Source organism: Typopeltis vanoorti, chromosome 10 (assembly GCF_054136105.1).
Source record: "Typopeltis vanoorti isolate ZY-2024b chromosome 10, IOZ_Tvanoo_1.0, whole genome shotgun sequence".
Classification (NCBI taxonomy): Eukaryota; Metazoa; Arthropoda; class Arachnida; order Uropygi; family Thelyphonidae; genus Typopeltis; species Typopeltis vanoorti.
The window spans coordinates 41,420,945-41,448,240 of NC_143558.1; the positions used below are offsets into that span (position 1 = coordinate 41,420,945).

At 35.5% G+C, this 27,296-nt stretch overlaps 1 protein-coding gene across 4 annotated transcripts in view; it reads left to right on the plus strand.

The window, feature by feature from the left end:
- Window positions 1–27,296, plus strand: part of LOC150102363 (uncharacterized) — a 445,051-nt gene that overhangs the window by 250,447 nt on the left and 167,308 nt on the right. For all 4 annotated transcript variants that reach the window (XM_090398788.1, XM_090398787.1, XM_090398791.1 and 1 more), the window contains exons 14-15: window positions 385–465; window positions 26,967–26,999. In XM_090398788.1, coding sequence (XP_090254914.1) covers window positions 385–465; window positions 26,967–26,999 — 114 coding nt within the window. The remainder of the gene's footprint in view (window positions 1–384; window positions 466–26,966; window positions 27,000–27,296) is intronic.

Genomic DNA, 27,296 nt, shown 5'->3' on the forward strand with positions numbered 1-27,296 from the left:
AACATCTCTTTCATATCCTTCTATTGCATATGTCTTACCTCTTGAAGGTAAGACATATGCTTTCTTACCTTACCTTTGTGCCTGTCAAAACAAATTCTTTCACTTCTTCCTTCTGCGTACTGACAGTTTCACTAACATTCTTGATCTTTGCTTTATGTCAGAGACTTTCTGTGCTTTGTTTATCCAAACTCTGAATTTCCATAATATTTCTGTGTTTTAGGTTTGTCTGTTGGTTTTCATAGATTATTGACTTGTAGATTTAAGTAATGAATAATTAAATTGAATATCTCAAGTATTATAATATCAGATTGGAACTGTTTACATCTGCACTTTGTAAATGTTTTGTTATACATTTGTTAATTACTTTTTATTATTATTTGACAGGCAGAAAAACAAAAAGAAGATTTATCAGTTAAAAAGAAAAGTCTTGAAGCAAATTTAGAACAGTTGCAAGGTTTAGAAGAGGTAAGATAACTTCCTTCTAATTTCTAATTTACCTCTCTCTTCTCCATATTGTGCTCAACCATTTCTAAGAATATGTCATAATAAAATAAAAGGAGTCCATAGGAGCTTGGTAGATGCTAAAAAATATATCCATCTTTAATGAGGTAAATTTGATCGTATTCTGAATATTTGAGTGTTAAGTAATACTGATCAAAATATGAATGTCTCATTCAGTGTTCATAGAACCATTATACTTTATGAATGAATTAAAGAAGAAAATTTTGTCATTGATTCTATGTAATTGAATCAGCATTCTTAACTAAGTTCATTTATTTGCTATCAGTTAATGTTTAATTATATTATGTCGAGCATTACTAATAGAAGAACTGTAAATCAAAAACAGACGGAAAGAGTACTGTGAAGAACTGGAAGCAGAGAATAATAAATATCGAAGAGCCCTTGCACCAGGAAAATCCCGATTTTGAATCTCCTCCACTTAACTATGGGGTTGAAAGAGTAGTTAAACAGCTTAACTATGAGGCTATGGGATGGAGGGATAAAAGTGTTTCATAAATTTCATTACAAGGAAATGCGAGACAGGATCATAACCTACAGACTGGAAGATGTCAGTTTTCATACTACTGCTCAAGAAGGAAGATATGCAGTAACTTTAAAACTATTCATTTAGTCACATGAACGACTAAACTAATAGAGACAGGAATTAGGACAGGCAGCGGATGGATCAGTAATCTGAGGTATGCTGATGATACAGTACTCCTTTGTAATGATGAGGAAGAACTAGGACAAATTCTTGAAAGAGTTGATGAGATCATCAAGAGCAGATGACTTAAACTCAACCTTAGCATGACAGAGATTATGGTTCTCAAAGGAAAATATACACATGGAAGCTCCTGAGAAATAAGTGTACCTTAATTTAATGGAGAAATAATTGAGAAAGAGTCAGCAAAATTCATGTACTTATCACAAGTATAAAGAATTGCTGTTCAGAAGACATTAGAAGATTATAAATGGCTAAAATAATGGTCAGAGACTTAGCCCCCCATCCTTCTATTTTAGACATCAACAAGAACAAAGCTGAGATTCTTGATTTAGCTGCTGTTTCACTAGTGACATATAGATGTGAAAGTTGGAACCTAAAGAAGTATGGTGGGAAAAGGAGTTTTTGAGATGTAGTGTTACAGGAGACTGTTGAGGATCTCATGTACCTGAAAGGGGACAGATTGATCATTTCTAGAAAGGATCAATAGAAATTTAAGACTACTTAAGGGTATTGACAGAAGAAAGCTTGAAATAATATGCACACATTGAAAGAAAGAAAGGTAAGAGGACTTCTGGAAACAGTAATAGAAGGTATAATCTCTGGAAAAAGAGTAAGAGTATACCATCAGTGTGATGGATGAATGCGGTGTCTGGAGTGACTCATCTTGAGAGAGTTGTAGCCTACAGATAATCATACAAAGGACCACTTTGCCTGGCTGGTGTGGCACATCACTGAGGAGCAGAGTGACCATATGGCATCCGATGTCCAGTGAACCACGAGACGATAATTCTGATGATAAAATGTAAAAAAATTGTTACTTTTCAATAAAATTAAACGAATAAAGCTTTAAAACAAATTTAGGCATTCTTATTTTCCTGAATTTTTATAAACTTGTTTTATGCTATTTTAGGTTTATTTTAATCCATTGCTTCGGTTTTATGCGGTTTTAGAAAAGTATGGAACGCATCCCTAATTTTTCAACATAAGTTAGGTCTTTTTTGTGTGATTTTTTATATGCGGTTTTCTGTGGAATGTATCTACCGCATAAAAAGAGACCCGAGTGTATATGGAAAAACACCTCACCTCCTGTAGAATCTATATACTGCATACACAAGCAAAACAGTTTCATTATGGCACCAAAATGCATTATATAACTAAATGCATTGTTCTAATATTGTCTAATATTCAGTCACAGAAAATACATTGAAGCAGTGTTAATAATGCTAATTGGGTGCAGAAACCATATAATTTATGTAAAGTAAATTTTCAGAAGCAAATAAAGTTTTATATATAACTTGAAATCTGAATTTCAAGTTATAAAAGATTTTCACTAATTAAGGCAGTTCGCAAATAAAATTTAATAGAAAACATTTAAACTTATCATCCTGTACACTGTATGTTGGAAACATGAATGTTTCCTTACATGGAACAGACATAATATACCATCAATGAAACATGCAGAAGCAGAGCTCTGACATGAACAACTACAATTTGCTGTAAACTAATTTATGGTGTTTTTGCTAAGAGTTGGTTTATAATTTCAAAATTATGCATGCAAATTCGTACCAGATTGTGAATATGCATACTGTATATCATTGATAGTCTTGGCTCCAGGAGGTGTTCATAATATGTATTGACTAATTGCCTACTGCCGTATACTATTTGCCTTATAAAAACATTTCTTTATATTAAACTATCCATCAACATTCGCTGTGGTAAAAAGAACAGCAAATTAGCAATTTGCTAATGATAAAAAAAAAAAGAAGCAAAGTTATCACTTTAGAGCAAAAACATGAATTTAATTAATACAACTTGAAAATGTGGTGATAAAGCAAAAATTGCAAGCGAATTCAAACTGAATAAGGGAATACTTTTGTGTCATTCAGTAAATGTTCAAGAATTATTCTGATACAGAAGAAAATGAACCAGTGAAGGATATTATTTTTAAAGAATTGGAATCAATGTTTCAAGCTATTGAAACTTTAAAACAAGATCTTATGGATATTGACTGTAATCTTGATTGCAGTGTGCAAGTTTCTTGAATTAGGCAAAGCAGTACGATGTACACAAAGGAAAAAGAAACAAAAGTTAATGCGAAGTACCTTGTTCAAATGTTTCTTGTTTTCTTTTAAATACATTTTATTATTTTCAAATCTTTTAAAAACATTTTATTATCCTTTATGGTTATACTGGCAAAGTATAATCATAAAGGATAATATGGTTATTATGAACTTTCAAAATTAGCAAAGAGTTTGAAAGTCCTTTGATGAGTTAAGTTTTTTATTCGTTGTATGTTATGTTCAGTTAACACATCTTCATTTAGCATTGCATTTTCATGGGACATTTTAACCTTGTAAAGTGAGGAATTCCTGTATCGGTTATATGAACATAATTAATTTACTATTTCTATGGCTATTTAGCCTATTTTTGTTTAAGAGTGCCCCTTTTTATAATGTCATTTGCTTTTTTACTCAAATTTTAGGACATTACTGATGTTTTATATAGACAAATATATGAAGAATATATAAGAGGAATAATTCAGACAATACCTTTGTAGGATGTTGCTGGCTGTCTTCTTATTCAGCAGCATCCCATCGTGTGGTGATATACATTCATCTGCTGTTAAAGGAAGGAAGGAAGATTGAAAGGAGGGGGGGATTAGAAAATGTGGGGGATTACAGAGAGAGAGATGTGAGAGAATTATTGGTGAGGCAAAGGGTATGTGAACTTTTTAAAAAACCTGGGTTTTTTTTTATATTATTAAAGAATACTTTGGGAGGGGAGTGAAAATAGAAATTTTTGTGGAAGGGGAAGGATATGATGGGATAAGATCAGGAGTTGGAATAACGGGGTGTGAGCCGTTTTGACAATGTGTCGTCTTTGGAGCTCACGGGGGAAGTGGAGGGTCATGCTGGCTTGGTGTATCTGGGTTTCCTATTGGTTGGAGTTGTGACCTAATTTTTATGTTATGGAACTTCCAACTCTCAGAGATTATGTAGGGCCGGTGAATGGTTATAGAGTTTGTCACATTTTATGGCTATCGTTTCCAATATTCTAAGCATTGTCTCATTTTCTTGTATATCAATTATTATGGCCTTGTCGGTGAAAATAAAAATTTTTGGGGAAGGGAAAGGATATGATGGGATAAGATCAGGGATGGGAGTAACGGAGTGTGAGCTGTTTTGACAGTGCATTGTCCTTAGAGCTCATATTCATCAGTAATGTCCTAAAATTTGAATAAAAACGCTAATGACATCATAAAAAGGGGCACTCCTAAATTGATATACAAGAAAACAAGACAGTGCTTAGAATAGCGGAAATGATAGCCATAAAATGTGACAATAAACATCCACTGGCCCTACATAATCTATGAGAGTTGGAAGCTCCATAACATAAAAATTAGATCATGACTCCGAAGAATAGGAAACAACACAGATATACCAAAGACAGAAACACCAAGCCGCCATAGCCTCCACTTCCCCCATGAGCTCCAAAGATGATGCACCATTGAAATGGCTCGCATCCTGTTACTCTCATCATATCCTTCCCCAAAATTTCTATTTTCACCCCATTCCCAAAGTATTCTCTGCTCACCTTTAATAATATTCAAAAAAAAACCTGGGTTTTTCAGGAAGTTCACATATCCCTTGCCTCACCAATAATTCTCCCACATCTCTCTACCTCCCCTTCCTTTCAATCTTCCTTCCTTCCTTTAACAGCAGATGAATGTATATTGCCACGTGCTGGGATGCCGCTGAATAAGAAGACAGCCAGCAACATCCTACAAAGGTATGTCCGAATTATTTCTCTTATATATTCTTCATATATCTGTCTATATACAACATCAGTAATGCCCTAAAATTTAAATAAAAAGCCAATGACGTTATAAAAGGGGCACTCCTAAACAAAAATAGGCCGTAAAAATAACACTTTCTTAGAGGAGTAACATTGGAATTTTCCCAGAAATAATACCTATAATTAATTTACACTTGCCAAACAGCAAGAATTTTTATAATGAAATGCATGAAGTGCCCTTTAGGTTGGCATGAGACTGATTAGAAAGAACTGACTACTTGTACTTAATGCCCAAAAGTGAACAACATGTGGGAAGGAAGGAGAATTCAATTTGAAGGGCTATAACTGTCATTTGTCTAGTCATAACTATCAAGTAATGCAAATATGCTAAGCATGAAAATGAAAATTGTTTTTCCATGTTATACAAGATGCTATTAAATAACGAGATGGTTGCAAAATGTGGTTTATTATTACAATTGTACAACTTAATTGTTATCAGCTTCAATATATTCCTCTCCTCTAACTATACACTGTTACATACGAATTTTCCATTGTTGGAAGCAGTGCTGCAAGTCATCAGGTGTTATCTGCTTCAGTAATGCTGCCATTTTCTCCTTTACCTTGTCCACTGCACGTCCAGCTGACAGCAGAGTCAGACTTGCAGGAGAAGATCATCACATGTGATGAGACGTAGATTTTCCAGTACGATCCAGAAACAGAGACAATCAATGCACTGGAAAACTCCCACGTCACTAAGAATGAAAAAAAGGAAGAATAAGCAAGTTAAAACTGAAGGCAATGCTTACCTTTTATATATATATATATATATATATCAATGCCATGGTAATGGTTGAATGGGTACCAGAGGATCAGACAATTAACCAACATTATTACCTTGAGGTTCTGGTCAAGCTGAGAGAACGAGTGAGGAAGAAGAGACCTGATCTGTGGAAGGAACAACGCTTGGATTCTCCATCAGGACAATGCTCCAGCCCACAGTACACTGTCTGTAAAGCAGTATCTGGCTGATAAGAAAATCCCAGTGTTGGACCGTCCGCCTTACTCACTGGACTTAGCTCCATGTGACTTTTACCTTTTTCCAAAGTTGAAATCCACATCCATATTCAGTCAGTGGATGAGGTAAAGGAGAAAACAGCAACACTACTGAAGCAGTAACACCCAATGACCTGTAACACTGCTTCAAACAGTGGAAAATTCGTGTGAAACGATGTATAGATAGAGGAGGGGAGTATGTTGAAGGGGATAACAATTAAGTTGTATAATTATAATAATAAACCACATTTTTGCAACCAGTCTCGTTATTTAATAGCCACACCTCGTATTCTGCTTTTTCTAAAAATAACATTTTTATATATTTGAACAAAATCTTTAAAAAAATAATTTTTATTATTACTTTTGGTTCATTTATATTTAGTTTTTTTAGTTGAGTTTAGTTTTAGATATTTAGGAAATACCAGAGTATGTGATGATAATTTTGAAAGCCTTTAGATGAGTTAAGTTTTCTCCTTAACTCATTAACACGTTTTTATTTAGCACAGCATTTTCATGGAACGTACCAACCATGTACACGACATAGTGAGTCATGGAATGGTTCTAGGAAAATTTGCCATAATTTTTTAACATAATCACTGAATGATAAAGAGTATTTTAAAATCATTAAAAAGGCAAATCTTTATTAAGGTGAATGTCAGTGATAAATAACAATGAAATCATTTAAAAATTGTTCAAGTTAAAAGAGGTGCTGCGTAAATAATTAACTTGATGCTGTGAATTGTGTCAAAGCACTTGCCCCTGAAGTCTTGTATTATCATCGTTATACTTAATTTCTGCTATGTCTCCTCGATCTGTATTACCCTTTTTCTTCTTCACTAAACTCTCTTCCCTCATCAAGTTAACTATGAGTTTCCAGATACTTGGATGCATGTTGGTAATGGAGCTTTGCATTGCATTGTGAAATCATTCTATACAGAATGTTGGCTCCATTCTTTGCTTTTGCAAGCTGCGGACCCGTTCTTCTCCTATATGGTGGGTTTCAAAGTAAGATGCAAATTTTTAGGGCAAATCATAATCATCAGTCAATTCAACAAATCCATCAATTACATCACCCACTGGAAGAAATGCTAATGCTGTGAAGCATTTAATTTTCATGTTGAATGCAGCGTCTGTTTGATAGTGTAACTTTAAACCAATGTCAACTATTTTATGTCATATGAAATAAACAACCTGTTATAGTTGTTGATGTAAATATGTTAGAAAAAGTGTTGGTAGTTACTTTCTTGAAGCCAACCATTAATGTTTCGGGATCTAATGATGAACCCCTTGAATAATATGCTGTAAGTTAATTCAGATTTGCCAGAAAGCAAAGCAAAAAGACGTGGAATGCTAATACTTCCTGGTATTTATATGTAGATGAATAATTGATTATATATATATATATATGGGCTGCATTTAAAAGTACCATCACATGCCCAATCCTTATTATTTTCAAGGTCATCTAATCCAGCTTGTGTACCAAACACTAAAATTCTCTCTTCATCATCTTCACCACTATCGTATAATAAAAACTGCTCACCATTTGTTTAGAAATTTATACTCACCTGGAATTATATATCCACTTCTTCCAGTTGGGATGGGGGCAGGGGGTGCTTGGCCTTTCTTTTGCCTCAGTCTCTAATATTGTGAGACAAATTTGCTAAATATGGCATCAGATATGAAGTGTTGTTATTTAAATTTGATGCTTAGAAAGAAAGCTTAATTTTAAAGAAATTACCTTCCTCTAACTGATTGGTTGGTTGGTAAGGTCAGCAGATTGTTAGTTTAATTTTTTACAGTGAAAATGTCTTATGCCGTAAATGTTTACAATGAATTTTCCAACGTCAAAAATGTTTACAGGGAATTTTCTGGCCACAGTATGGCACTATGCTTAAAAGAATAATAGTATCTAAGACTTCTTTGACATGATGGACTTCTTGAGGTGTTCCTCCTTATGTGGTGGAGGGAACTGTCCATTGCTTTTACTGGCCTTTTCATCTATTCTCTTTCTCCCATATTTTTTGCTCTACTTCTCCTGAGTGTTTTATATATTCTCGACCACTACCATTGGGAGTGGTCCAGAATATAGAAAATTGCTCTGTATGCTATGTGATGTTACATGTAGACATTCAGGAGGGAGGGGAATTCTAGTATTCGTGCACTGGTTTGGTCTCTTCTTCTGCAAGATAGTTGTCCTGGATGGCCTTGCCAGGATCATTCATCTACTACATATATCCTTTTGAATTGCATATAATAGCTGTGCCCAGTTGGTTCAGTTATATTTAGTTTGTTTTAGTTACATTTACATTAGATATTTAGGAAATATGACATTAAATATGAGTTTTGTAAAAAAAAAAAAAAAAAAAAAAAAAAAAAAAAAAAAAAAAAGTTAGTGTAGTGAACAGTCGGTATCATTGGCAGAATCATTAAAAAGTTGGATGCAAGGAAGGAACTTGACATTTATAGCATTCAATGTGTGTGTGCATTTCTAATCTAAGGTGGTATAATCATTCTTAACAAGAATGTGAAGGATTTGACAAAATGTATTTGTTGCCAGGATATGAGAAAAGACCCATTGGAAGAGCAAGATCCAGGCAGGTTGTTATCGTAAGAAGTTCTTTGAAGGTCAGTATATAAGATCTGACAATACTGGAGTCCTAACAGATAGCACACTAATTGGAATTTATATTGTTGATGGGAAGTTAGTAATAAAGTATTTCTTCTGTAATAATATTATTAAATATTATTAGACCTCCATGGAGTCAATAACTCATTACAGGAAGTCTGCCATCACACGCAGTTCATTGTATTGTGACTTCAATGCATTCACTGTCTCCACACTCACCGCACTTCCAAGCAATGCATTCCAATTATCCACAACTTTCCATTCAAAAACCTTCTCCTCACCTCCTTGTTCTCATCCTCCTTATGCAGCTTCCAAGGATGTAATAATCCCTTACCAACTTATGTCTCAGTCATGTTCTCCCCATCCTCTTCCTTCTATCCACCAGACTGCAATTTGCATTTCCTCAATCTGTCTTCATGCTCAAATTCCAGACTAGGAACCACGTTAGTCATCTCTGATCCTGTTCCAATACCTCTTCATTCTTTTGAAAACCCAGTGACCAAATCTGCATGGTAATCCATATATCGTCTGATCAAAGCCTTACACAATGGAATCATAACATCCTTACTACTACATGTCACTGTTCTCTGCATCATTCCCATAATGCACTGTGCTCTACTCAGTTTTACCAAATATCCCCAAAAGTTCAGGTTCTTAATCACCAAACACCCCCAGATTCCTCATCTCCTCCACCTCCTCTAAGATATCCTCACCAGTCCTATACTCTGCATCCCATTTGTGCTTCCCAAGCTTTAACCTCACTTTGCAACATGAACTGGGTAGCCCATTCATTTGCTCATTCAGAAAATCTATTCAAGTCCTCTTGCAAGGCTACAACATCCATTGTACTCCTCATACTTCTTCCCAACTTTGCATCATCAGCGAACAACTGTATATCACATTCAAGCTCTTTCCAATATCATTTATGTACAAATTAATCTGTCCAGGCACACCCCTGTTGACCTTCCTCCTCTGGAATATCACTCTTTTGTATAAAACTTGCTAATACTTATCAGACAGCCAATCTCTAATACAGTGCACTAATTATTATCCAATCCCATTTGTTCCAGTTTATATACCAGCTTGTCATGTGGCATTCTATCAAAGGCCTTAGCAAAATCTGAATATACTACTATGTATGCTTCTCCTTTATCCATTGCACCTGTCATTTGTTTTAGTAGGTAGATTGCTAAAACATGACCCTCTTTTAGCATACCCATGCTATCCATCAAAGAGAATGTTATTGTTATCAACTCAGTTCTGAATCTTGGTCCTCACTAGCCTCTACTACCTTTACAACAACTCCAGACAAACAGACTGGTCTGTCATTTGAAGACTTAGTCTTATCACCCTCCTTTATGAAGTGGAACTTTGCCCTCCTTCCACTTATTGTAATCTGGGCAAATCTTTAAGATTCAAAGAGGTAAGTTAAAGCTATTAAATCCTAGAACATTCTCTCAGATATACAGTGATAATACCATCAAGCTTTATTGACATCAAGTTTGCTCAATTCTTCATACATCTCCTGCTCACTCATCAGCAGTTGTTCTTCCTCCCTTCCCACTACTTTCAAGTTCTGCATGATGTTACTTTCACAAGAATGAAATACCATTATGAGCTGTTCATTTAACATCTCTACTATATCCTAATCAGTGGTTATCATTCTGCCATTTTCTCCAACCAGTGTTATCTCCTTCCATAAATCATTCTTTCTTCTAATGGCTACATTAAAAAAAAAAAAAAAACTTTCTAAGATTCCTTTTGGCTTCATTAGCTAGCTGATGAAGCCAAATGCATTCCTTGTGCAACAACTGTTACCACTACTCATCTTATGCTGTCTCCATAATGCCCTCTTCCAAATTGCCTCTTCACTCGTCCATTTCACACCCACCTTACGCTTGGACTCGCCGAACTTTATATAGTTTCTATCTATATTCGGCTATGAAACAATATGGGATGTAATATCCCTTAATTTAAATAAATTCATGTTGCCGAATTGAAGCCTTTTGGCTCTTCATATAATTAGTAACCAGCCTTATATTTCCTCATATATCCTTTCTCACAGAAGTCCTCATATGGCTGGCGACCAGTCAAGTAATCATTTTATAGTCACTCTCACCAAATGGAGAGTGACTACTTCAACACCTGATTTTAAAATAACATCCTCTGATGAGATAATCAAATCCATATCCCTTGATCCATGTGTACCATCTGTTAGGTACTGCCTAAGGTTGTTGTCCCTCAAAACCTCAAATTCATTCTTTTTGCCCTCAGATGCTGTCTCTTCATTCCAGTCTATATTTCCATAATTGAAATCATCTATAACATCGTTTCTCAAACTGTGGTACATGTACCACTAATGGTACATTACGTTATTTTTGGTGGTACAATTTTTACACAAAATATTTAAATAAATGTTCAGAAAAATATATTTTAATATTGTAACGAGTAGTATTTTAGTATTGTAACAAATAAATTTTATTGCAGTTTTATGTGAATTTTCGGATGCAAAGTCTCATTAGCGTGTCATAAGGGTTTTCATATTTAATATTTATTTTGAAACTGTATTTTATGGTGGTACATATATTTTTTGATTCTTATTTAAATGGTACAAAATTTAAAAAGTTTGAGAACCTCTGATCTATAATGATCACCCTTTTCCTAGTAGCTAGCCTCATGTCGCACTTATTCCAAAAACTTTTGGGTGATTATATTCTATTATTGCTATGATTTCATTTTCTTTATTTTGAATACTTCTAGCATTTGTAAATATACATACTAGTTTATTTCTGGTTCTGTAACAAGCATCTTCACTCCTCATATGTGACCCTGCCAATATCTTTGTCTCTATCAACACTGATCTTACTTCTCTCCTCAGACTGTTTGTTTCCCAAGCAAGAGAGTGATGAGCGAAATGAATAGAAGCCCCGAGAAGCTGGAGATGGTATTATGATGTGGAGCATCATAATACCATCAAAAGCACTGGGATGACCACCCCCCTGGTCATCCCAATCCTTTTTGTACCCACACAAATCTGCTCCTGTATCCATTATCCACTCTTCTCATGCAGTATCTTCCTATCCATCCCAACCTTCCCCATTTCCCTGTTTTGTCTTGTGTTCCTTTTCTTTCATTCTTTTCACTCATGCCACTTGCCTCTGCATTCATAAGCTCTCATACCCTACTTATCTGCTTTTCCACATCATAATACCATCTCCAGCTTCCTCAGGTCTTTCATTCGCTCATCACTCTTTCTTTCTTTCTTGCAGCAACAGTTTCTCCAGCTGACTCATGGCAGATCCATTCAAGTGTAGTCCATCTCTTTTATACAGTTCCATCTGTCACTTCATCCCATATGTTCACAAAATGAATTCTTTTCTCTTCACATCATCTCAGCTAGCATTCCATTCATAATCCTCACTTGCCATCTCATCTACTCACTATCATACCTGAGCAACATGCTTGATTACCTTTCTTACCACACTTATCTTTTACTCTCCTCAACAACTTCCTGATATCCATCCTTACATTCTCCTTATTGCCATCCAGATCATTTGTGCTTTCTACCATTACCAACTCTTACTTACTTCTTCCTCACATCTAGTGCTTTAATCACTCTGTTCAATCTTACCCTGGTAAGCAAACCTTATGCAGCTACTCATTTACCACACCTCTAATAATTGAATCCTTATACACAGTCGTTCTGAAATCACTGAACACCTTTTTCACACTGCCGTCCCCCCCCCAGCCTTCCTCTCCCTTCCATACATATCTGTTAATATCCTCATTTCATTCTGCAGCTGCTTTCATATCTTGAATTACTTTCTGACTACTCTTTGCTATCTCTACCAGGTCAGTGACACTCTCATCCTTGTTACCTATCATACTCATTATCTTACAGTCATTGGTTTCACTATCTTACCACTACTTTCAATCACCTTGTTTATACTCTTTCATGTTTCTTTTACCATAATTTATATCCAGACCTCCATTCACCCCAACGCTTGCAGTTTCATAGCTTTCAGCTTTAACTTCTGCTACTTCATTTTCTTGCTTCCGACAGGTCTCATTTCTGGCTTGTAAAACACATACGTCTCTCTCTCTCTCTCCACTGTCTCATACCACAGTTAATTTTCTCTTGGCAATGAATACATGGCACTCACACTATATTTCACAAAATCTTCGATGTCAAATCCCCAAGAACAACAATGTCTTGGATTCCATAGTTCTCATTCACATTGGCACCATGAATAACCCTTTTATCTATCATACACACTACAAATATATCAATAAAATAACACACTCAACTACATAGTCATACATAAGGATACTACAACCAGTTATTATATCATAATATTGCCATAATATTCTGTACCTCCCTTCTCCAGGGTATATATATCAAGAATTTGATTGATATATTTTCCTAGTTAGTAGAAACTAGTTACATGAACCTCTTCTCCCACAAAAAAATTTGGAATTCAATGCTTCTAACTTAAAATTGTTTATTTATAACTTATTTTAACAGTTTTACAACACCAAACAAACTAAATCATAAAAAGATGTTTATTAACCGTCTTATATTTCATATTTCAAACCATATCTTCAGAGCAAAACATGTTACAATTTACATGTGACAGTGAGTAAGTGAAACAATTTGAATAGTAATGGACAGATCTGAAGTCTTAATTTGGCACCCTCAAATGCAAAAAAAACTAGTATTATAATTGTGTAGGAGTTGATTTTAACTCTCCCAAAATTTAGGCTAATGTTCTTTAAAGTGGATGTTAACAGATCCTTCCGTCTGTCTATAGCAGGATAAGTCACATTCGCAGGAAACTTCATATATTCCAGGATATGCTAGAGGATGCAGTTTGTCTGTAGGAGAGCTAATCAGAGTTGCTAATTTGACATGTGGTGTGAAGGTTTTATTAGTATTTTGATTAGCTTTTCAGATGTACTTCAGATATGCACTATCCACTCGGCTTGGTTGGCAGAGTGGATAGTGCATCTGCTCTCTAGCCAAAAAAGGCTGTGGGTTCGAATCCTGCCATGGACATGGATGTTTGTGATTGTCTGTGGAATACCAGTGGTGATCGGCAGTAGATGGCATTGGTGTAGTTGCAGTCAGTTGGTGATTGAATGGTGGAGATGGAGTTGTATAGCAAGTGCCCTCCCTCGATGAGTCCTTGGACTCCCTGGAGGCATCAAATAATAATAATAATATTAGGAATAGGCATTTTGTTGGGTTGTTTGAGGAGGGGAAGGTGGGAGGACCATATAGTAGTGTAACTGTTTTGTAGGAGTTGTAGTCATCAGCCAAGAAAGGATGGTGAAGATAGTCCTGTGGAAAGAGCTGTATCATTAAGACAAATAATCCCTAGCTCTTTATAAATGTTATTAGAATACCATACTGTTGGGCTGGATGATGTGAATGTTTATTTAGATATCTTCCTCTCTCTCTCTCTCTCTCTGTGTGTGTGTGTGTGTGTGTGTGTGTGTGTGTGTGTGTGTGTGTGTGTGTGTGTGTGTGTGTGTGTGTGTGTGTGTTGGCTTTCTATAAATGGAAAACGATAATGAACCATCTGAAAGTCAAGTGACTAATGTATCAAGAAAAGGCAAACAGCTATTTGCATTTATAAATAGTGCTTTTCATGTTATCAGTTGTGTGCTTTATGTATGATTCCTGCCAATCCTTGATGTTCTGTTGTCAATGAAAGATTTTCCACCATTTCTTTTGTTCTGCTTATCATGATTTCCTTTGTTTTTCACAATTTCCTTTTGCTTCTTTTGATTTCTTGTATTTTGCTTCTAATCACTTTGTTTTAATTCACGTGATTACCTTTTTGTTTCTCACAATTTCTTTTGTTCTCTCTCTCTTCTGCCATTTCCTTTATGTTTCTCTCACAATTCATGCAAATGAATTGTGTGAGGCGGGGGTAGTATTTTTCCCTGAATTTCCTATAACAAACTGTTTCTGGTCATTAGGGGCTCACTAAATAGTGTCTGCTGTAGAAATACTTAATAGAATAAGTAAGACTGGTATATAGTCAGAAGATCAGTTAAATTAATTAATATGGAACCAGAGAGAAATCATCCAACAGACCAAGCAAATATTATATAAGATAGTGTTCAAATCAGTTTTACCATGTGTTAGTAAATTGGGTTAGAAAGCAAATAGAGACCATTAATATTATTATAAGTGGTCTACTTTAGTACATTGAGGTCCCACTGAAGTTAGTTTTTGTTCATTTTGTCTTATGCAGCAGATACATACAAAAAATGAAGGTTTTGCCAATACCATCTTACCATGAAGACAATGTTGGCAAAAACAAGGAAAGGTTAAAAAAAAAAGAAGAAGAAGAAGAAGATATTGGGAATGTGTTTGGAACTAGAAAATGTTGAATAAATGCTTTGAACTCTTGCTTGAAGTGATTTGGATGTATGATACAAATCAGTTTAGAAAGAATACCATGAAAAACATATGAAAGGAAAGTTGAGGAATACCACAGAAAGTGCTGATACCAGATAAGATTGAGAAAAAAAAAGAAAGCTTGGAACAACATTGAAGAAGAAGGAATATGGAAAGGTAGAAAGAAATGGAGAGATTTGATCTGCTACATCTGTTGGACCAGTGGATGAAGCAATTAGTTATCATGACAATTGGGAGTATGAACAGATGGCTTGAATGGTAGAACCATATTGAAAAATGGTGTGATCAATAAAAGCTTTTCTTATGGTGTGATCAATTAAACAAAATTGGAGATGAAAGAGGAGGTGAAACAAGTGTTCAGAAATAGCTAGGGGGAAAAAAAAAAGATTCAGGAAGACCAGAATATAGTTGGGTTGGCATTATGAGTATTTAAAAGATAAATGTAATGGCTGATCAAAACAGTTGTGTGTTAATGACACAACAGGGTGGTGGTCACTGTCTATTCTGGTTTCCAAAAGATAGAATTGAGAGGATTATATTATTTAAGTGATTTTTGTTAAGAATTTAGAATGGAAGCTTGAGTTAAGACTTCTGTTATTTCTTGTGCTCTGCAGTGACCAGGATTAAAAATTTATTTAGCATCTTAAATAATTTTAAATCATTAATATGCAAGTTTTTTTTCATCACTTATTATAAAAATATAATATTGTACATATCTGAAAGTTGTCTTTTAATTTTTGTAATGTGCTTGATGCAGTAGTAATTATACATTTCTAATTTCTTTTAATGAAGGCCTTAAAATATTTCAGATATGGTGGAATGATCTTTCTTATTCTAGTCTTTATTTCTGGAATTCTCTTGTGAAATTCATCAGGATTTGCTAATGGTATGATTATACACTGGCATTATAACAGCCAGTGTTGTTTGGTGGTTTTGGATTTATAGCCTAAGCAAACTCAGTCATTGAGACTAGTGTTTTTTTGTGTGTTAATATTCCCTCACAAGAACTCGGGTTATACTTCTGGCCAGTTTGTCTGTTTTGCAAGATGAATAACCCAAGTTCCTGTGAGGGGGGATACCCTGCTGTATATCTAGATAACAGGGATTTTCTTCCCAGAAATGTGGGTTTTTCATCCTAACAGGAAACGATCAGAAAAACACACTTTTAACAGAAACAATATACTGGCCTCACAGCCTGAGTTGCTTTGGCTGTAAATCCAAACCAACCAAAAACCTGATCAATTTCTTTAAGGAAATGACTTATTATATTACATCATGTATACTTGTTTCCAAACATAAATAAGCATCACTCAGTTTTTGCATTCATAAAATACATTGTTCTAGAAGAAGTCTAGTAAACTTACAAGCAGATTTTTTCAGTGATTTTAAAGGGTGGAGAAGTTTATACCATGGGTTTGATTTTTAGCTTCAGTTGAAAATTAATTATTTTAATAGATATTATTTCTGGAAAATTTTTCCTGTTATTCCTCTAAATTAATATTGATTTTAATGGCTATTTTGCCTATTTTTCTTTAGGAGTACCCCTTTTTTATGATGTCATTGGCTTTTTACTCGATTTTTTTAGGGCATTATTGGTATTTTAAAGACATACATGAAGAATATAAGGAAGGAAGGAATAATGTTGGACATAACCAATGTCCAACATTATTGAAAGACAACCAAGAACATCCTTAGTTCTCTCTTTTGGAGCAGCATCAGGCGTATAGTGGTAAACGCATTTATATAGCCACTGCTGAAGTATGACAAGGGGGGGGGGGTGGATGTGGAAATAGAAAGATGTGGGAGAATTTTGTATAAAACAAAGGCATGTGAATTTAAAACCTGGGGGGTTTCAAGGGTGGGCTGTGAATTCTTTGGGAAGAAGCTGAAAGATAGTATTTTTAGGGGGGAAAGGAAAAGGATAGAATATGATGAATAAAGATTATGGGTGGGAGTCCTGCTAATCTTGATTCATCATATTCTATCCTCAAAATATTTAAGAGGAATGTAATCAGACAAACATAGCAATACTTGAGGTATAAGCTATCAATAGCCTTGATAGCTTTTTATACCTCTTCACAAAAGTTGAATATCATCCACTTCAGCTGCCTTACATGTGGTAAGGCAGCTGAAGTGGATGATATTCAACTTTTTCTTTAGTCTCTTTCCATCCACTTCTGGATACAGGCCTCTTTGATTTTCTCCTTTGACTTTCCAGTTCTCATGTCCATCTCATGTTAAATCTTTGTAGATCATCCCTCCATCTTGTTCTTTGACAATCTTTCCTTCTTTTGGTATCCATTCAGTGCTTAATTTTGTCCACCTTTCATCTGGCAGTCTACTAATATGGCCAGCCTATCTCCACTTACATGCTTTACGACACTTCACAATCTTCTACTTCAGCCAACCAGTCATCTCGCTAACTCTAGCATTTCTTATTCTATCCGTTTTTTGTTATGTGGAGCATTCTTCTCTGTGTTCTTTGGGCCTGCAACCTGTCTTCTTGTTTTTTAGTTGTCATCCATGTCTCGCTCCCCTAGGTAAAAACTGAACAATGCATATATTAAAGAACTTTTTTTATTAAGCATATAGCTAAATCTACTAACAAGTAATCTTTACACCACCAAAATGTTTTGTTCCCTTTGTATGATTCTTCTTATTTATCTTGTTTTTCTCCCTAAAACTGACTAATTGACCAAGCTAAATATAGTCCTCCACAATTTCAGTATGATAATCTGTTAATTTTAGTTTGGCTTGTCCTAAATTTGTCATTAGTTTGGTTTACTGGTTTACTTAGATTAATGTTTAAATTTTTTTCCTTCCTTTCTCTATCAAGGTCATTTATTATTATTATTATTATTATTATTATGCGACACCTCCAGGGGAGTCCAAAGACTCGTTGAGAGAGAGCGTGTGCGCGCCAACAGCATCGAACGATTGAACCCCCCCTTTCAACTACTAATCGTGCTCAAACTTGCTTTTTTGCATGAGCCATTAGTAGCAGAGGCTCTACCAATCGACCAACCTTTGCTAGCATTCCAGAGCTGCTTTTTTTTTTTTTTGCTAAAAGAACAATGTCATCTGCAAAGCATAAGTGATTGAGATTTTTCTCACTGTTGTTAATTCCATTGTTTTCCCACAAGATTCCTAACTTTAATGTAGCAGAAAATAGTTTGGGTGATATAGAATCTCCTTGTCTTACTTCTTTCTCAATATCAAATTCCTTTCCCTGAAGTTCTAGCTTCATACTGGCTGTTGAGTTTTGATATACAGTTTTTGATAATTAGATATATACTTTGTTGGGATGGCTTGTTGCTTTAAGCTGTTTAATATTTCTGAATGATATAGAAAATCAAAGGATTTTTCAAAATGTACAAACACTTCATATGCAGGAAGATTATATTCATTTGCTTTTACTTGGTTAATAGTATGAATATGATCTATTGTATAGTATTTTGCTCTGAATCCTGCTTGTTCATATGGTGCATCATCCAAAAACCTTGTGATTCAATTTAATATAATGGATATAAACATTTTGGACAGTTGTGATAGCCAATTGATTGGCCTGTAGTTATTGATATCGGATTTGCTGCCCTTTTTATATAATGAGATATTCAACTAGAAATCATCAAATAAGTTTTGCAGTGGAAACTCTGCATAATTCAGAAGATTCTAAATATTCCAGGTGATTGGAGTATAACTTTTATAGTTTCCCATCTATGAAAAAATAAAATAAAACTGAATGTGATTACAGAATTACTTCACTAAGTGTTCCAGACAAGATTTATTCGAGAAACCTTGAGGCTAAAAAAATTGTGAAAGAGAAACTTGAGGAACAGCATGGTGGGTTCATATCAAATAGAGGTTGTAAGATGCAAGCATCTGTATTTAAGTTTTGTAGATCTGGAAAAAGCTATGAAAAGTTGTTTAGAGAAAAGTTGCTATACATGTATGGAGTAAATGGAATATTATGTCAGGCAGTACATATTTTAAGTTGTAAATCAGTTGAAGGAAGTACAAGAAGGTGGTTTGAGGGTAATTAAATTGGTACGAAACTCGGATCGAAATCCTAGAGTTTCATGCTGAAAAAACTATCGGCGAGCCCAAGTGTAAGTAATCACTTGGGTAGTACAACACCAGGGCAAAGGTGGAGCAAGTTCAGTCACTATCCTTAACATTCTCTCATAATGTAAAACGCAGTTCCATTTAAACTTAACTTATGTTGCCGGTAAAATAGCCTTTTGGCTTGTTTATCTTATCATGTTGTTCACACCTGGCCTAATTGATATGTTCATATTCTTCCGAATATCTCCATTTATAACAGTATTGCATTGTCATAAATGACACATTTAGTGCTGTAAAATTGTAATTTATTACTTCACCTTTATGATATGTAAAATATAAAAAATTTTCATTTTGGATTTTATGGGGGTCGCGTTGAATTAACATTCGCTACAGGGGGTCCGCGACATCAAAAAGATTGGGAAACACTGCTCTAAGCTATGATCATCAAGCAAAAATTGTCATACTTCGGACATATTATGCGAGCAGATGACATTCTGGAGAAGATGATGATGCTTGCTAAAGTTGCAATTGGAGTACGCTTGGAGGTTCTGAAAGATGATCGGGACAGATCTGAATGGAGAGTGTATGTTCGTGGAGTCGCCATGAGTTGGAAACGACTCGATGGAACATAACACACACATAGTGTTGCTAAAGGTAGGATATTCATTAAAAACCATCAGATAAAAAACCAGGTCATCCATTGACTTGTCTTTCTTAACAGGAGTAGCATGATGATGCTACTCATGTTAAGTTTTTTCTCATCATCTCATCTTCTTTATACCCTCTTTTACCTTGCGGTGTCGAGGGTCCATTGATCATTGGTCCCCAATCCGTTTACAGGATAAGGTGGTCAGCCCTATGCTCTGGTATATCCTATGGCCTGTAGTGTTAAGTTCTCAAGGCCAGTTTGTCTGCTTTGCAGGATGAAAAACCCCAGAATAAACTGGGGAAAAAACCCTGCTGTCCACGCCCAAGACTGGCTAACTTGGCTATAGCTGAGGAAGATCCTTCAGCTCCTCACGTCACCGACGGGAATCGAACCTAGGACACTCCTTTCTCAGGCATATGGTTGCGAAGTGCATAACCACTAGGCTAACCGCGCAGACTGTTAAGTTTTTTTGTTTTTTTTTTTAATACCCCCTCCCTGTAGCTGGTTCCCATTTGTGATTAAGCCAATAACTATCTGATAAGACTGGTTCTGAAAATGAGATTGAATTTAGTCCTCATTGGCCCAGCTTATAATGTTTGCATTTGTGGTGGTTACAAATCACTTCATCTTCTAGGGTAATGAAATGATGTCATGATAAGAATATCTCAAAATCAGAATTCTTTTGATTTTGATTTATCAGCATTAACATAATTTCCATAAGTTTTTTTTTCTTCTTAATTATGCTTTGGATCCCGTGAAGCAAGGGTTCGTTGACATTGCATCCAGAATATCAGGCCACAATGCTGTCAAAGATTTTCTCAAGATGTAAGAAGATACATGCATTTGCCTACCGTATGATTTTTCTGTGATCTTGTGAAGCAGAGAAGATGAGAACAGATTTTGTGTTCTGTGGTGCAAGTGAAATTTGCATTGTTCTTTATCCATTTGCAGTTCTCTTTGATTTTGAAGGTATGATTAATAAACTTATATGGAATATAAACTGCTCAAGCATTCAATCCAATTTCTCCTTTCTTTATTATAAATGGAGAAAAAAAAGAATTGCTTTCCTCCAATCTTTGTGGAATGTTTGCTGATACCATGTCTAGTTTATAATATTCAAAAGAAAAATATCATCTTTATGCATTCATTTTACCATGCTTTGCATACTTTCCTTTTCTTATTATATTTGTCATCTCTGACACACTGTGGTTCAACTTGATATTCAGCCTTACTACTTGCTAGCACCTTCTATGTTGACAAGATCAGCAAGGAAATTCTCATCATTCATTCTCAACTTCCAAGGATGCTCATGCATCCTTGGAAGTTGAGAATGAATGATGTCAAGAAAGGGGTGAGAGCCAGATTTTTCTCTCATAGAGTGGTGCATAATTGGAATGGATTGCTGTTCGATGTTGTGTGTACAAGTAGCGTGAATTAATTCAAGAACAGGTATGACAGCTGATGCAGATTGTATAGACCTCCCTTGATAAGTCGCTGACTCCTTGGAAGTCTCTTAATAATAGTATTAATTTTTTAAAAAAATGCTTGTATTGGAAACATTGTTTGTTTCATGTTTATTTTTAAGTTTCAGCAATTACTGCATATCTCATCCTCATCATGATGTATTTGCATCATGATTGCAAGATAGACTTGAAGCATATGCAGCTACAAATACCAAATGTGAAACAGCCTTCTAGCATTCAAAACACTGCATATACCAATGAAATTAATGTAACCAATAAAAGTAATGCTTATTTTTATGTTAAATTCATTAACTTCACAAAAAGAAAGAACTGGTGACCATAATTTAAACTACTTCATATATGGTTAGTTAATGAATTTAATAGAATATAGCCAATTGTGTATCTCTAATATTGTCATTGATATAAGTAACACTTTGGTTTGGTATTACCAGTTATGTTATGTGTTGCCTTTATGATTCATTAAGCTATACTCTTAATTATATATTAATTTAATAAATCTGAAACATTCTTTTATGATATATATATATATATATATATATATATATATATTTATTTATTTATTTATTTTTTTTAACCCTCACATTAAGGTATAAGAACGTTAAGTTCTGTGTGGGGATGCAGGTAAAGATTCAGGAAGAACTCTTGACATTTGCTTGAAGAGCTTCAGGTTTGTAGTTGTTGGGAAGTATTGTGAGGATGGCTGTTCTAGAAGACAGGAGTAAATGGAATAAATAAGCTAGAGGAGAAGCAGGTTCAATGAGTTTGCAGTACTACTGAAAACAATTACTAGGTTGCAGCTGCTGTTGTTTTGACAGGTCCAACAGAAAGCAGAGGAATGATGTTTGCCAGTTCAATAGAGCAGTAACCATGGAAGTACTTGTAGAAGAGACAGATCTGCAAGAGTGCACATGTGAGATAAAGACTGAAGTAAGACTGTGAGGAAAGGGTCATCTATCAGCTCACTTGCTCTCCTCTGAACAACATAAAGAATTTTTAAAGAGATTTAAGTGCACCATCCCAAATGTTTCAACTGTATTATAAGGATGGGCAAATTTGGGACTTGTATAGAGTCAAATGCAAAGTGTAAAATAACATCTTGAGGGAAAAAGAATGCCTAGATTTTTAAAGGCCAATATATCTATTGATGTGATTTATTTATGCCATGAGAGGCTGGGGGTAAATACCAGTCAAAGGAGAGAGATCTGATTCTGTCATGATTTATGTATTACTGAGAATAATGGTAGGTGACAGATCCCTTTTGCAAGAAAAAAGGCAAGCCTGAATTTTGGTGGCATTAAAGGTGACCAGATTGTCTTTGCTCCACTGAAGGATAGTCTGGAGATCAATATTTAAGTCACTGGTATCAGATGAACTTGATACTTGGGATGTCTAACTGCATGGTTTTCCAAAGAGTAGGATGAATGGAGTGTGCTGTCATTGTCAAAGCTGTGGATAAGATTGTTGGTTAATGAGAGTAGGTAGATCATTTATGTGTATAATAAAGAACAGAACCCTCAGGCACTCCTGATGGTGGTAAAGCTTAAAGAGTGGGTGCCATCCACCATGACACTGTTAGTGACCAGAGGAAAAAGCTGTCTATCCAATTATGGATGGCAGCAGGTAAATCAGAAGGCAGCTTACTAAACAGGCCACTATGCCAAACACACCCATAAGCTCTGGAGATAGCTAGTGGTACAACATGTTTCTCCAAACCTTTCCATGGCATGTCAAGTAGTGGATGATGTAAGTTAAGAGATCATCCATGGATCTAGATTGGAGGAATCCATAGTGGTGGTTGCTGATTAACTGCTCAGCCTAAAAGTGGAAAAATTGACTTGATAACTTTCTCTGTTATTTTGGAAAGATTAAAGTGGTGGCAATTGGTCTGGAACTGGATGGCAGTTTTCTATCCCCCATCTTTGGGAGTGGTTGGATGTATGCTTGCTTCTACATGATGGAATATGTGAGTATAAAGATTATGCTGAGTATAGAGATTGAAGAGGTGACAGACAGGTGCAGGTGTGTTAGCTCTGGAACATAATGTTTAAGTACAATTAGAGAAATGCCATCAGGAATTGGAGATTTTTTTAGTCTCCAAATTATTTAGTATTATTATCTTATGTCTTTTTGCCAAAAACCCACAGGAGGCATACAGTGCTCATTTACTGATATGGTAGGAGAAAATTTTGCCTTTGTCATCTATGGAGGAGTTGGAGGAAAAGAAATGATCTCAGGAGGTCAGCATTTTCTTTGCTTGATGTAACTGATACCATCTGGATGAGAGACAGAGAGGGATACAATTGAGCAGAAGTTGCATTTGATAGCCTTTACAAGGGAGGAACCAGAAGGCATGGCTTCCATTTGGACAGGAGTCAAGTTTTCTGCTGTTGGCCTCTATGATGTCAGTAGAGGTCAACATCAGTAGATTTAGATCTACTGATGATCATTTTACATTTCTTGTGTGCTCCAGTATAAACTAAGCGTGAAGATGGGATTCTTGATGCAAGCCACTGTGGTAAACAGCAGTTTTTTTTTTCTTCTTTAATTGCTTTGGTACACTTTGTCAAACCAGGACTTAGAAAACGGGTGATAATTTTGTATAGAATGGGGAATGAAGGCATTCATACCAGTGAAGATAATTCTGTGACTTGCTCAGAGTAGCAGAAGCAATAGTCAGACCATGAAAATGATGAGTAGAAATTCCAGAGATCCTCCTCATTCTTGGCCTCTTTACAATGTCAAAGGACACAAGGTTGGGAGTGATTGAAAGAAAGGCATTTCTAAGAGGAGATGAATACAATATTGTGATCTAAGGAGGATAGGTGACCTTTTCAGCATATTTAAAAGGAGAACTGGTTAAAAAGAGATTGAGCATAGGGAGAATGAAGAGGGTTCTTCCACAACTCATCCAAACAGTGGGTGTTGGAATAAGGAGCCAGTTGGAATTGTGGATGTTAAAGTCACTTGGTAAGATGACCTGACTGTTTGGATAGCTGGATTGCAGATGGTTCAGGTTCATGGAGATGAAGGTCAAAAGGTCAGGGTTGAGTTTGGAGACTGGTAAACACAGCACATAAATATTATTAAATTGGTCAAGGAAACATGAGCCAGAGGAGGCCAGAAGCAGGGTATTCTAAATTTTTGGCAATGTTGATCTCACAAAGGCATTGATACTGCATTTGCTGTGAAAGGAATTGTGAAGTGTATAATTTGGACATTGAAGGTGGACAGTGGTGGATATAGATGCAGTTTAGATTTCTGTCAATAAGAGGTCTGATCTAGATGACTGAGTGATGGTGAATGTCATGTTGGTTTTAATGACTCGGATGTTAGTAAAGCAGATGTGAAATTGAGTTTTTTCTTGCGGAGATTCTGATGTGATTTGTATAAGTGTGTTTGGTTTGTCTTTTCTGTTGGGATTGGTTTTTAACAGTGATTGTTATTGTTGCAGTGTCACGGACAGTATGTTTCATTATAGAATCGTTTATGGTTAGAATGAAAGATAGAGTAGAGACATGCAGTGAGAGGAGATATCTTGGACATGATATCCACATATAGAGCAACCAATCTCTTTGCAGTGATGTGGCTTTGACAATGCCTCCCACATACCAGATTCTCTCTGCAGAGTACGTGGCAGCAGGAATATTTGCCACTTGATTTAGGAAGTCTCCTGACTTTTTATTGAAGTTCAGGCCTATGCACTATTTGGGATCCAACCTACAGCACATCTAATGTACCATCAAAATGGAGGAAGTGCTTGTTCAATGAGTAGTATATTTGGTGTGCCCTTGAAGGGTCTTTTCCTGCATGCAGAGAGAGAGAGAGAGATTGAGACAGAAATATTTTGGTCTCCTGATCTGGAAACCAAACATAGCATTCACTCTTCAGGCCTCCAATAAGCTTGGGGTGAGTGTTTCACTAGACAGTCATATGCCACCTAAATAGTTCAGTTGTCATTTCCTCCAGCTGGGAAGGTATCCTTTTTTGTAGTAGGAATCCTCAGTGGGTTTGCCAATCCTTTTTATGAAAACCGCTTGCACTCCAGGAAGGCAGGGATGATTTGATAAGGAGAGGCTGAATATTGTGCATTGATTATGCAATATTTGTATTGAATTCCATTAAAAACAAGTTTGGTTTGGTTTGGAGATTTTAGAGAAGTTAGTAAGAACTCGCATACAGAAATGGGTAGACAATCATTCTATACTCTGCAGGGAACAGCATGGGTTTACTAAAGGAAGGTCATGTTTTAGCAATTTGCTCATATTTTATAACAATGTTACGGCCGAGTTGGATAAAGGAAATGGATACACTATGATAATGTTGGATTTTTCTAAGGCATTTGATAGGATACCACACGATAGGCTGTTGAGTAAACTGGAGAATATGGGATTGGAACATAATCTATTGACTTGGATCAGGGGATGGCTAACAGACAGATATCAAAAAGTGGTATATAGTGGGTGTGAATCTGCCAGATTTAAGGTAACCAGTGGTGTACCTCAGGGTTCAGTCCTTGGGCCATTATTGTTCAATCTATACATTAATGACTTCAAGCAGGGTCTATCATCAGATTTGCAATTGTTTGCTGATGATGCGAAGATAGGCAGGGCAATCAGGGATGCTACCGATATTCAGCAATTACAAAATGATTTGAATAGACTGGAAATCTGGGCAAACGAAAATGGATGTCAGTTTAATGTTAGTAAGTGTAAAGTTATGCACTTTGGCATGATTAGAGATCCACCAGCATATTATTGGCGGAGTTATGCTACAAGAAACTGAAGAGGCAAGGAATCTTGGATTGGTGGATAAGAATTTAAAGTTCAAAGGTCACATAGAAGTAATTTTGACTCTTTATAAGGCTTTGATAAGACCACACTTGGATTACTCTGCTCACATGTCTACCGGGTTCCAAGGGGATAAAGAAGCTGTGGAAAGGGTGCAAAGAAAGTTACAAAGATTATATCTGGATTATGGGATTTAGATTATGAGGACAGATTGCGAGTATGTGGATTACAGACTCTGGTTAACAGGAGAAAGAGGAGTGATATGATAGAAGTCTATAAACTTTTTAATGGGTGTTATAGCATTTCAAATGATGAAATTTTTCGTTATATGGAAAGCAGGGAGAAAACACGGGGGCATCCATGGAAGTTAAGGTTGTTCTCAGTCAAGAAAGGGGTAAGAGCTAGGTTTTTCTCTCAGAGAGCATTGAGTGGAATAATTTGCCCTTAGGGGCAGTGAGTGCATCTAGTGTAAATGAATTTAAGGGAAGGTATGATAGCTGGGTTGGGTAACTTACAGCCTCTCTCGATGAGTCCTTGACTCCTGGAGGTCTCAGATAATAATAATAAAGTATGCTATGATATGAAGCTAAAATTAATAATGTAATCTCAAGTGTATCTAACTATATATATATATATATATATATATATATATATATTTTTTTTTTTTTAGTACTGAACATGTAAATGCTTAGTACGTTTCGTCAATAAACAATGAATTGTCATATTATAAGTATTATTGTGGTAAGTTTGTGAAATTAATGAAACTAAGTAATTGGTTTTGCTATCTTAATTAAGTAGAGAACAAGTTTGCACTTCAATATCTAAATCCATTAATTTTGTTTATTTTTACAGGCAACTGCAAAGGTATGTAAAGAACACATACAGGTTTGTGATGTTTTTATCAAGAAATCCAATATTTTTGATGTGATGCTTGCAATATATAGAAAAAAGATTAAAAAAATAAAGTTGAAAAGTTAATTTCCTTTAATTAGCAAGAGTTTACTTCTGTTTAAAAAATAAACCAACATAAATGATATAATTAATATAAACTAATAAAAAAATTATGGTTTGGACTGCCATTTGCCTTGAAAGACAGAACCTGGGTTCAAATCTCATTTAGGATGTGAAGTACCTTTATTAGGGCTTGTCACCGGAAGGTAAATTAGCTAGTTTCCTATGAGG